At 44.2% G+C, this 13,009-nt stretch overlaps 1 protein-coding gene across 1 annotated transcript in view; it reads right to left on the minus strand.

Moving 5' to 3' along the window:
* Positions 1 to 3,578: 3,578 nt before the first annotated feature.
* Positions 3,579 to 13,009, minus strand: part of LOC142591473 (uncharacterized) — a 46,355-nt gene continuing 36,924 nt past the window's right edge. The window contains exon 7 of the mRNA XM_075703801.1: positions 3,579 to 3,818. Coding sequence (XP_075559916.1) covers positions 3,579 to 3,818 — 240 coding nt within the window. The remainder of the gene's footprint in view (positions 3,819 to 13,009) is intronic.

Genomic DNA, 13,009 nt, shown 5'->3' on the forward strand with positions numbered 1-13,009 from the left:
CTGTAAAGAAAGGGGTGAGACAGGGAGACACAATCTCTCCATTGCTATTCACTACGTGCTTGGAGGAAGTATTCAAGCTATTATACTGGGAAGGCTTAGGAGTAAGGATCGACGGCGAATACCTCAGTAACCTTCGGTTTGCCGATGACATTGTTCTATTGAACAACAATGCAGATAAATTACAACAAATGATTGATGACCTTAACAGACAGAGTGTGAGAGTGGGGTTGAAGATTAATACGCAGAAGAAAAAAATCATGATGAAGAGCCGGGCACGAAAACAACAGTCCTAGGTCACCAGTCAGCCGCTAGCGTCTGTGAAGGAGTACGTTTACAGGTCAATTAATCACAGAGAACTCAGATCATGAGAAGGAAATTTATAGGAGAATAAATATGGTTTAAATCGCATACGGCAGAGATTGTCAGCTCCTGACTGGAATCTTATCATTATCATTGAAAAGGAAGCTGTACAATCAGTGCATTTTACCAGTGCAAACATATGGGGCAGAGGCTTGGAGAAGGACAAAGAAGCTTGAGAACAAGTTAAGGACCGCGCAAAGAGCGATGGAACAGTGATTGCTAGGCATAACGATACGAGACAGAAAGAGAGCTGTTTGAGATGATAGAGCAAACGGGTGTAGCCGATATTATAATTCACATTAACAGAAAGAAATGGAGCTGGGCAGGTGATGTAATGCGCCAGTTAGATAACCGTTTGACCATTAGGGCTACAGAATGGGTACCAAGAGAAGGGAAACGCAGTCGAGGACGGCAGAAAACAAAGTGGAGCGATGAAATTAGGAAATTCGCGGGCGCTAGTTGGAATCGGTTGGCGCAGGACAAGGGTAATTGGAGATCACAGGGAGACGCCTTCGTACTGCAGGGGACATAAAACGATGATGATGATCATGATGATGATCATGATAATGATGATGATGACGACGACATCGGCAACGACGACGACGATGTATTTTGGAACAGATCGAAAAGCGCTCGCATAGTTATGTTTCTTTTGTCACGTCAAATGCACATATTCTGGAAACAGAAATCCACGGAACAGTACAAGTATGCGCGTTATTACACGTATGCCGATTTCACTACAAAACTGGTCAAGGGCCAGCAACATCGCTTTGTCCGGCCTGCTTTTATATCATCGCCTTCCTCATTTTTGCGCACGAAGTCGGATACCAATCCTGATTTCAGGAGCATTCGCAGTTTACCGCGATAACTTAATAAATAGTTTCTTACTTATAGTGAAGAATTTCGTTGTGAATAAACTCGGACTAGCTTTGTATAGTATTAAACGGTATGATGAGGCGCATATTATTTCAGCGGAAAGCCAAAATTTCCAGATCATTAGGTTTTAAAAGAATCCCTCTTTTACATTTCATTTGATTGCTTTGTTGGACGTTGAAATGCTGACATTGAGCAATTTTAAATTCACGCCTGTTTAGCGGAAATCCCGCGATTAGTATCCATATTGACATTGGAGTCGGAGATGGCAGTACTGACGCTCACCTATGGTTCAGACTCGCAATATACTGCAGATACAATCGACAACGGGTCTACGCTAATCTTGTCTATTAAATTTGGTCAAACTGTAATGATAGTAAGTCTCGTAATGGTCTCCCGCTAAAGTTTGCAATAATAATAAGGGCTACGTCTTTTACTAATTAAGAAATTTTCGGACACATATGTGGAAAGCGATGCTTATCTCAGCAATTTTGCTTGTGAAAAAGGACTTCAGTAGGACTGGGTTCCAATTTGGCAATTCGAATTGGTGACAAACAAACATTAGAATGCCCTTCAACCTACAGTTGAATTTTGCGTGCGTGAGTTGGGGTTGAGATAGGGACGGAGTTATTGCGCACCGTATTTAATGGCGTCACTTCTCGCGGGAGGTTGGAATCTATCGGAATCGGCGGAATATTTAACGTATTTAACGTAACACTATTTTTACAATGCCGCCTCGCAAAAATGACTTACCTTTCATTTCAGGCAATTTGACGCTAATTCTCTGCAGGTTGATTGTGCGGTGAGTTCAATAAAAGGGAGTTTTAAAAGTGCGACAGAATGACGTCAGTAGAGTTATTTCTTTTATAAAAGTTTGAGGGAAAAGCACTCTCGTCGTCATGCGGGTAAAACGTGCCTGTGCACTGTTCGCTTGGCTATAAGTAAGCCGCAGACTTATGTGCTGAATCTTGCTCAGGCATCCAATAATAAATATTGGTTTCGGCAGCTCGCAAATTAATTTTTTTTTCTTGATATCGCCCAGACAGACAACACGCCGTGGTATCCTAGTGGCCCTTCGCTGTATTACTAAGCTCGAGGTCGTGGGTGCGATTCTGACAGCGGTTGCCACACTTCGAGTAAGGCGAAACACAACACACTTGTGTACGGCGCCTTTCCTTCAGGTTAAATAAGCTGCAGGTGGTCCAAAATAATCGTGAGTATCTCACAAGCATATCGTGGATTTTGCATGTAAAACTATAGAACTTATTTTTAATATCTTATTGAAGACTAAGCTTTGTATATTAGCGCAACGACGAAATAAGGACTTAAGTGGCATAAAGGAAGTAAAACACGGGCTATAATCTTCAAGTGTCTATGTTAGCAATCCACGTGCACCGGCCCTATTTGGGATTTATTCTTTGAAGATGTTAACCTTTCACAGCATGCACACATGCAATAAAGTTTGCAATTATTCCACACTTTGCAAAGCGCTGGTAAACTTGCGTTAAAATATATTTTGTGACCGCCTGGTTTTAACAAAGTGCTCTTTAATCAGTTCAAAACATTTAAATGAAGCACTCGTGGATTTGGTGCTACAATTCTTTTATATACGTCTTGAAGCTTTTGACAGTGTCAGAATTCTTTCCAAATAATATGCCTTCTGAACACATAAAAAGCAACTCAATTCCTGAATTGCAAAACGTGAAGTGAACATTAGGCATGAAGGTGACGATCAAACATTTACATTTACGCATTTAAGCAATTCTATTTGCTGCGCATGTAATGAGGGTCACTTCGAGTAACGATACGGAAAATATGATATTAATTCTGCTTAATATTATATAATGGTATGAAGGAGAGATTTGCTGTGTGTCGCCCAAGTTCTCTTTGTTTATGCACATTGCATGTAAGGGGGCGATTTCTAGACACAGCGAATATCGCGTTTGGCCCCAGTTGCTGGTTCTGTTGCGCAGCAGACACAAGTTCTGCAAACCTGATACTTGTAAAAAGAAACACGTTTTTTGTCGAGCGCACTCTCGCAAATTATACTTGGAGATTGTTCTAAAAAATTTGATTTTTACGTGGGTCACGTGGTCCTCTCGGCGGCTTCATGTGCTAAGCAACTTTGCTCGTTCTGAGATTCTCGCTTGTATTTGCGGGCAGGCTTTTCTTATGACTGTACATACTTTCCTTTGTTTTCTTACGCCGTTTACCTTTTATGCCGTTTAATGGCTCAGATGGTATCTCTTCCTGATTACCACACATTTCAGCTCGTTGGACGACCCAGCCCCTGATCAATTGCATCTTTCGGCATGTGAAGACCTAGTTCAAGTTTACCAGTTTCCTCATTTTTGGTGTACGGTACATCGCTGGTCCTGCATCATGGTGCTCACCCCGTGAGGAGTCGCGTATTCGCGGAAGCGGTCGCACTCCTGAAACACAGCGTAGGCGCCGATTTTATGTTCATTCGTATCGTCCACCTTGGGCGTGTATGAGCGGGCTTGCAAGGTGACTGAAACGGCGTAGACGGGTGGAGGGTTGATTCCTTTTTGGCTGATGCAGGTCACCATTTTGGCGGCCTCCTCCTGCAGCAACAGTGCAAGCACACGATACTTTTCACATCTGTAAGTAGTCTTTCCTGAGAATAATGATATATTAGACCTAAGAATTGCTATTTTTGTTACTCACCCACCATCGTTAACCAATAGCACAAGAATGCACGACCATGAAAAGAATTGCGCAATAGTTTCACGGAGCTCGATTACAGGCAGCTCATCGAGGCCGATAAACGTGCGTATTAGAAGTTATAGGGTATCGTGGAGCATTGTTCTCTTTTGAAAAACTTTCCAAGTGTGCTTTCACCTATAAGACAAAATTTGACTGCTTCTATTCGAGGCTTTCTTGATACGCCGTCCAATTAGCACACTTGTAGCTCAAGGCACATTGTCGCAAAAAGCGGAAACGTCTGGTTTCAGCGAACTAATGATGGCGACGGATACTGTCCTCTCCAGTGGGCTCTTGTTCCTTATAATACACTACCGGAAGCACATTAGATTGACTGGGAATCATTTTCTACCTGACCACTCGACTTCAATTCAGTCACGTACATGATTCGGCTGTTGACACATTTCGTGCAAAAGTCAAAATTATTGCGGTTGATCGAACAATATAAACGTGCGTCGCGGTAACAAGTGGACATGGCGCCATGCAGTGAAGCACAGCCCTACGGCATCGACCTTGAGAAGTGTAAGGCATTGAGGTGGGGTCTCAATGCAATAAATGTATTTGCGAACTCAGCTGAATAAGTGTTGCATTACACTGGAATTAATGATAGTCAGGTAGTGGTGACGGTGAAGACAGCAGCAACTCTGTGAATGACGAAACTAACGTTTTATTGGGGCGCACATGTGCCGTCAAAAACAGACTGCACTCAAAGAACGACGGTGGTGGCGCGCACAGTCGGTGATCGTGGAAAATCCGATCAGAGGGTCAAGCACTTTTATACATGAGCCATACAAGAGCCAGAGCACTTCAGCCAGAGTATTCGCTGGTGCCCGCGTGTCTTCCAGGAAGTACAACACAATGCGCGTCGCGCGTACATGGAATAAGGTTATGCAAGGTTCGGCGACAACAGACAACGGATACTCCCATCGATGACATTCGAGAAATCACCGATACATACAGGTGCATCCTGCGCTGAGCGATAACATTTTTTAGACGCTGAAACGCGGTCAGCCGATAAAGATGAACAAGTACACGTGTAAGTACCCTCCTCTTAGAAAGCAAAATTCCGATGCTGCAAACAAGAAAGCGAAAAACAAAAGTACAGTCAGCAGCAAAAATTAGCCAAGCAACGAAGAAACAAAGTCCCGAGGTTCGAAGCGCTCGTAGAACGTCTTAAGGCGCACAACATGGAATATTCCACGTCGCCTGCGGCGCCGCTGTGATTACGAAATACCGTCTGGCACAACATCATAGTCCAGTGCGCCAATGCGTCAGATAATCTCGTAAGCTTGTGAAAAAGCGTCGCAATTGCTCCTCACTTAGTTGTCAGTGTATCCATGTCTAAACCCGAATGTGGTCGCCGGGCTGGTATTCCACGTAGCATCGTCGAAGATTGTAGTGTCGGCTGTCGGCCCTCTGCTGGTTCTTGATGAGCACGCGGGCGAGTTGTCCGGCTTCTTCGGCGCATTGGATGCCGGCGGCGGCTTCCACATTTTCTTCGTCGGTGATGTGTGGCAGCATGGCGTAGAGAGTCGCCGTAGGATTGCTTCTGTAAACTAGTTTGAACGGCGTGAACTGTGTTGTTTCTTGCACAGCCGTGATACATGCAAAAGTTACAAACGGGAGAATGGCCACCCACATCTTGTGCTCGACGTCGACGTACATCGCTAACAAGTCGGCGGGCGGCTTGTTCAGTCGTTCCGTTACTTCATTCGTCTGAGGGTTGTAGGCAGTGGTCCTCCGGTGACTTGTTTGGCTATACTGCAGGATTGCTTGAGTAAGCAAAGCTGTGACAGCTGTTTCTCCGTCAGTAATGAGAAACCGTCAAATCAAACCTACTCAAATCAGTTTAGTTCAACACCATAGGAGGCAATATAACAATCACAACAGTGATGCTGTAGGGCGAAAGCAAAAAGCCATCAATGCTTGACGAAGTTTTTCACACCATTTAACACATAGCAAACAGGAACATTAAAGCATCAGTATTTGTAGAGTGGCAAACATGTCTTTGAATATTATATCGATTGAATTCTACACGGTCATAAAAAGGGATGTTTGTAGAAAAAGAACGCATCATTCGTTTGCTTGTCGAAACCTGTTTAGTGTTAGTGGCAGCAAATAGTTCATTTAGGGACCATAGTTGGTACTTGTGCAAGGTATTTTTCAAGCATCAGTGGTTCTCGTGCTATACGAGCTAGCGTATGGTGTTAAACGTGCTAAGTCTATTAGAGAAGAATTAGGTTTTTTTGGGCAAGTAGTATATCGCCTAAATAAAACTGAATTATAAATTTTCGGCATTGGTTGTAAATTTAGGGCTTCGAAAATGGGTTTAGAGTGCGCATCGCGTGGAGCACGTGCAATTACACGTACAGCTTTTATTTGCAGTCTGAATATTCTAAGTTCCTTTCCGTTTTCGTGAATCATACCATAGCAATTCTATAGTGCAGATAAAAATAGAAAAATAGAGAAATTTTACAGTAGGAGTTTAATTGGTTGCGGCAAACGAAAACGCAGACGCGATAGGACACCAACGATACGAGCGAACAAGCTCAGCCTGACTGTTCTCTAGCATATCTTCATCAAAAATCATTTCTATGGTTCTCACTATATGAGTTCAATTTTAATTGCTTCTGGGCCAATCGTTAGGGTCAAACCGCAGTTTACGGGCTTATCTTTGGGACGAAAGTGTGGTTTTGTTTTGGAGGTGTGTATAATTAATGAATCGCTTATGATCCAGGTGTTCAGTACTTCCAAGACACTGTTTGCTTTGTACAGAAGTTTATGCAAATAGCAGTCTTTAAAAAATAAGCTTGTATCACCTGCATAAATTATAAAGCTTGTACTTTAATCGATGTTTACCAAGTCATCTACGTAGACATTGATGAGTAGCGGACCCAGAATACCACCTTGGGAAACGCCCTTCGATAATTCTTTAAAATTAGACGCATAGCCAATAATTTCAAATTTTAGCTGTCGGTATCCAATATATGATTTTATTACATTTAGAAGGTTACCCTTGAAAGCATAGTGGTCGAGTTTTCTTAATTATCGTAATGTGGCTAATTCTATCGAAGGCTTTTGTGAAGTCAGCGTAAATTCCGAGTGTATATGTTTCCTTTTTGTATGCACACAGTATGATTTCTTTTTGCGTTAGTAGCGCCGTTTCAGTTGAACACTGCTCTGTGAAACCAAACGGAAAAGCGTCGTAATGTGGTGCTTGGTTATGAATGAAACTATTAGTTTATGTATTAGTTTTTCAGTTACTCTAGAAAAAAATGGCAGGATGGAAATGGGTCTTTAATTTGATGTTTGTTTTGTTACCACCCTTGCAAATAATAGAAATTTTGCTATCTGAAGACGCTTAGGAAAAGTTCCTATTGAAAACATAAAATTCTTGATATATTCTAAGACAGGGGATAGAATATGTATAACATGATAAATTAGACGAATTGCCAGGCGGTCAGCGTCACAACACCTACTGTTCTTTAGGGCCAAGAAATGAGCGGTAACCTCCTGTGTAGTTACTGGAAACAGAAATTCGCACTCGATTACTTGCGTGGTCATGAACCACTTGAAATGGTTCTCATGTGAACTCTCTCCAATGGAGGTAAAGAATTTATCAAAGGCTACGGCAAGGTCATCACTAGTGAGGATCTGATTGCCCGCGGTAAGTTTATTCGGGTATGTGCTGCCGTCTGAGCATGGCAACATGTTCAACCTTGTCCAGACGGCTTCAGATATTTCGGGGTTTTCTTTTCGGGATCAAAGAGGATACTGAACAACTCGGGTTTGTTTCTTCCTAAAAGATTATTTGTAGTAGTATTGTATTTTCTAAATTGGGGGGTCTTAACGCCTTCTTCGTTCCCAGATTTTAAAAAGCGCTCGTAAAGTACATTTTCTTTTATTTTGTAGCTTTAACGTACTCTGAAGTAATCCAAGGCTTCCTTGCCTTGCGCAGCCGCTTCATTGTTTTGAATAAAACACTTGGTATAGGCTTCTAGAAAAGTTTCAATAAAGAGAATATACCCTGTGTCTGTGTGGGTTTCACAGAAAACGCCGTTCCATTTAATCTTAGATATACATGAAGTAAGTATGATAGCCATGCTTGAAGCATATGTAACGGAATTATGGCTTCGCATCCATAAATTAAAATTTCTTATCGCTTAAAACTGCGTATGCACGTGGATGGTCAATAAGATCTGTTTTAATGACACCAGACCAAATAGGATACATTTGTGCTAATTGTTATAATGATGTCAATAACTGGGCAGGAATGAGAATGGAATCGAGTAGGTTCTTATATAACATTTGTAAATGAGTTAGATTCCCAGATATCGCAAAGTTGAAGATGTTGGCGGCTGGAAGTCAGCATGTCAATATTTAGATCACCGCCTATAGTAAGGTTGTTCTCATTTTCATTGGCCCACGACAGGAAAGTGTTCGAAAACTTAATAAAGGTGGACACGTTGCATTTCGGTGGGTGGTATATCAGAGAAAAAAATCACAAACAACATTTCACAGTCATTATCTGATGATCACCAGTAATCATAAAAAACGCTTCAACTATTTCACACTCATCATCACCAGCCTATTTTATGTCCACTGCAGGACGAAGGCCTCTCCCTGCGATCTCCAATTACCCATGTCCTGCGCCAACTGATTCCAACTAGCGACCGCGCATTTCCTAATTTCATCGCTCCACCTTGTCTTCTGCCGTCCTCGGCTGTGCTTCCCTTCTCTTCGTACCCATTTTGCAACCCTGATGGTCCACCGGTTATCTAACCGGCACATTACATGACTTGCCCAGCTCCATTTTTTTTCTCTTGATGACATTTAGAATATCGTCTGTACCCGTTTGCTTTCTGATCCAAAGCGCTCTCTTTCTGCCTCTTAACGTTATGCCTAGCAATCTTCGTTCCATCGCTCTTTGCGCTGTCCTTAATTTGTTCTCAAGCTTATTTGTCAGTCTCCAAGTCTCTACCCCATATGTCCGCACTGGTAAAATTCACCGATTGTACACCTTCCTTTTCAAGATTAATGGTAAGTTTCCAGTCAGGAGCTGACAATGTCTGCCGTATGTGATCCAACCGCATTTTTATTCACACTCGAACACATTCTTCTACTACTACTCATCTACTTAGGGCAGGTAGTAACTGCGGACCCGGATCATGAGACGGAAATAATCAGAAGAATAAGAATGGGCTGGGTTGCGTTTGGCAGGCATTCTCAGATCTTGAACAGCAGGTTGCCATTATCCCTCAAGAGAAAAGTGTATAATAGCTGTGTCTTACCAGTACTCACCTAGGGGGCAGAAACCTGGAGGCTTACGAAAAGGGTTCTACTCAAATTGAGGACGACGCAACGAGCTATGGAAAGAAGAATGATAGGTGTAACGTTAAGGGATAAGAAAAGAGCAGATTGGTTGAGGGAACAAACGCGAGTTAATGACATCTTAGTTGAAATCAAGAAAAAGAAATGGGCATGGGCAGGACATGTAATGAGGAGGGAGATAACCGATGGTCATTAAGGGTTACGGACTGGATTCCAAGGGAAGCGAAGCATAGCAGGGGGCGGCAGAAAGTTAGGTGGGCGGATGAGATTAAGAAGTTTGCAGGGACGGCATGGCCACAATTAGTACATGACCGGGGCTGTTGGAAAAATATGGGAGAGGCCTTTGCCCTGCAGTGGGCGTAACCAGGCTGATGATGATGATGAAACACATTCGTTACTAAAAGCCTAACCACGTCACCCATCTTATCACTCCGGTTCAAGGAATAGGTAGCATAACTAGGAATACAAAGAAGTTAAGACTGGCGGCTATACCAGGTTTCAGAAACCATCGTGACGTTGAAAGAGAGTTCAAACAATTGAAACCGTATCGCTATCTGTTCTGCCTTGTTTCGGGCTGACTGTACTTCTACACGAGGAAAAAAAATGTGGCGTTTTATTCCCGATAGCCATAGACTTAACGGGTGTGGCATTCGGAAATGTGCAGCCGTCCTGATGCTTTTCTTTTTAAGTTGGAGCTTTACGAGTTCAGGCGACCTTTTCTAGAACGCTTTGATTTGTTATCTGAAGCACCCGCAACATCTCATCCTTTCGCTCAAAAATTTTGCCGCCCATTGGCCAGGCAAATCTCCGTTCGGCTCGCTTCTTGCGCGCAACAGTTTGTCCAAGCTGCTTTTTTAACTGCGGTCATAGTTGTTTATTTACGAAGATAAAGGTCTTTCCTGGGCAACCAATATCGGCTGTCGTTAAACGTATGTTATGCGCCTTCTCTAATACTTAGTCGCGCTTTGACCGACGGTTGAACTGCACAATAATATGGGGGCAAGGGTCATCTCTAGTAGTCACGTGCTGGCAAATTTCAATGTCATCTTCCCTCGCGGATTCGCCGACAGCTTCACCAATTTTCCGAATGACCTTATTCAACTGTTCACTTTCCACGACAAGGACGTTTTTCACATCAATATTTTCATTTCGCGAATACTGCTCTAGGGCGGTAGTTCTACGCTCATTGTTGAGAACGAGCTTTCTTCAATTGATAGCATTCAGTTTTGATAACGCCATGTTCAGACTTTAGCTCACTATTTTCTTTTCCAAGCTGCCAGCACTGCACCGACATTTCTTCAAACTTCTTATTAAAAAAGCCACGACTTGGTTTCACGTGACGTATTTCTTTGCGAAGCTCTCTCGTGGGCAGTCCTCTGATCACCTCGCGAAAATTCTTATTTTAACTCTTTGATATCTTTTTTTTCCATTTCGGCTGGTGACATAACCAAACAGCTCGGCAGCAGCAGCAGAAAGGGGAAAAAAAGGCTGAGGAAAAAAACGAACAGTAACAGCACTGATCTAAAGAATAGTAAACAATGGTTCAGTAGGTAGGTTATTCACAGATCCGCTGCTGCTGCCAAAGTGCGGATCAGTGCACACGGCGTTGGTCGCAACAAAAACACGACGGCGATGATCCCCGTCCGGCCCTGATATGATATGGAGCGATGTGGGGACATCATACAAGCAGGTCACCAGTGGCTCCCGCGTTCACCACAGTCCTCCCTTGACACAAGGCAATGCATCGACGAGATGTGCTGGTTGAAATAATGTTTCGCCTCCGCCGCGGGTCGGCACGACACTGCGCTAACTTCAAGAGCGGCCCACGTATCCCGAGTGCTTAACGCCTGATTTACCTGCGTAATTCACCTCACAATCGATGACGTGACACGATACGCATAAACAGCCATTCTGCCTGCTGCCACGGCCAGTAATATAGCATCCTTCCTCCTGCAAAACTTCATCTCCGTTACGCTGCAGCTCATCAACTTCTGAGCCATAGAGGACTTGTGCTCCTCTCTGAACTAGTAAACGCACTCCTTGCTGTCGCATCGTTCATGACACCACCACCGCCTACCGTGCTCAAACCAATCGTTTGACGCATTGATTTAACCGCATTTTTGGCGACATGCTCTCCCAAAATGTCGCCCCTTTATTCGCGAATTCATTTTGCCATGTATTACATACGCCTAGAACAATGCAGTTCGGGCGACCACAGGCTTTGCCCAATTCTTCTTGTTGTATGGTGGCAAACCTTCGACCACACTCGACACCGTTCTTTCGTGCAAACCCGACTCATCCGAATGTACGCCCACCTCTGAAACTGCCTTACGCGCCAAAGAACGCCGTCAGCTCACCCGCTTCGCCACAACCGTCGACCAATGGTAACAAAAATCTTGACGTGGTGAAGACAAACCCCATTGTCCCCTTCTTCAAGACTCCCTCGTGCCTGGTCTGCAGTGGTTCAGACGCTGCCAACGCTTCCTGCTTCTCTCGTGTACTGTCCTTTGTTTGCATCACAAAATATATATATTATAATACCGAGACTGATCAAGTTGTCCAGCGCTGTTTATTCCAAGAAAGGCAACGCCCCAGTTCATGCGCGATGAAGTAGAAGAACAGGGAAGATGATGATGGCTATGTACAAATGAAAACGACGAAGTAAGTTATTAGGGCTTACACCAACTTTCCCCCGTCATGGAAGCGGCCAGCCTGGCCGCAGATTAGAGGTTATCTAAACGGGGAGTGAAGGGCTTCATCCGCGAGACGTGAACGATTTCGGCATTCCGGCGGTGCCGGTCAGTGACGGAGTGTACGGGGTGGACGAGAGAATTCACTGCAGATGTTTGCTGCACAACGGTGTATGGGCCAATGTAGCGTTCAAGGAACTTCTCACAGAGGCCTTGGGTGCGGACTGGAGTCCAAAGCGCGACTTGGTCTCCAAGGTGAAAACGTAGGTCACGGCGTTTGTTGTAGCAGTGACGCTTGTGCTCAGCTTGGGTAGCTTCTGTGCTTTGCCGGGCGATTTAACGGCAATGTGCAACTCGGGCAGCAAAATCTACTGGAAGCGACGCGTTAGGCAAAGAAGGTGCTAAAAAGAGTTCGCAGTCGAATATTGTGGAAGGAGATCGTCCATACACAAGGAAGAAAGGGCTGTAGCCGGTAGTCCATTGAATAGCAGTATTATATACGAATGTCACAAAAGGACGAATTTTATCCCAGTCAGTGTGACCAGGACCGATGTACATGGAAATCATGTCAGACATCGTACGGTGGAAGCGCTCAGCAAGGCCAGTGGTTTGCGGATGATATCTAGAAGTAGATTTGTGGACGGTAACTTCCTCGAGAACTTGTGAAATGAACGCCTTGCCATGGTCACTGAGTAGAACGCGAGGAGCCCCATGGCGCAAGACGATGGAGCGCAAGAAAAAGTCGGCGACCTCAGAAGCGTTGCAGGATCGCAGAGGGGCAGTCTCGGCATATCTTGTTAAATGGTCGACCGAAGTGACAATCCAACGGGGACCAGAGGGTGTCAACGGCAAAGGACCATATAAATCAACACTATCAAATTCAAAAGGAGCATCCGGGCAAGGGAGAGGTTGGAGCAAACCGGCAGGAGGGGATGTCGAGCGTTTGCGGTGCTGACATGACGCGCAAGAGGCAATGTATTTGGCCACCGTTGTGGATAGGCCAGGCCAAAAGCAGCGGGTCTTTATGCGGT

The sequence above is a fragment of the Dermacentor variabilis genome, chromosome 8 (assembly GCF_050947875.1).
Source record: "Dermacentor variabilis isolate Ectoservices chromosome 8, ASM5094787v1, whole genome shotgun sequence".
NCBI lineage: Eukaryota > Metazoa > Arthropoda > Arachnida > Ixodida > Ixodidae > Dermacentor > Dermacentor variabilis.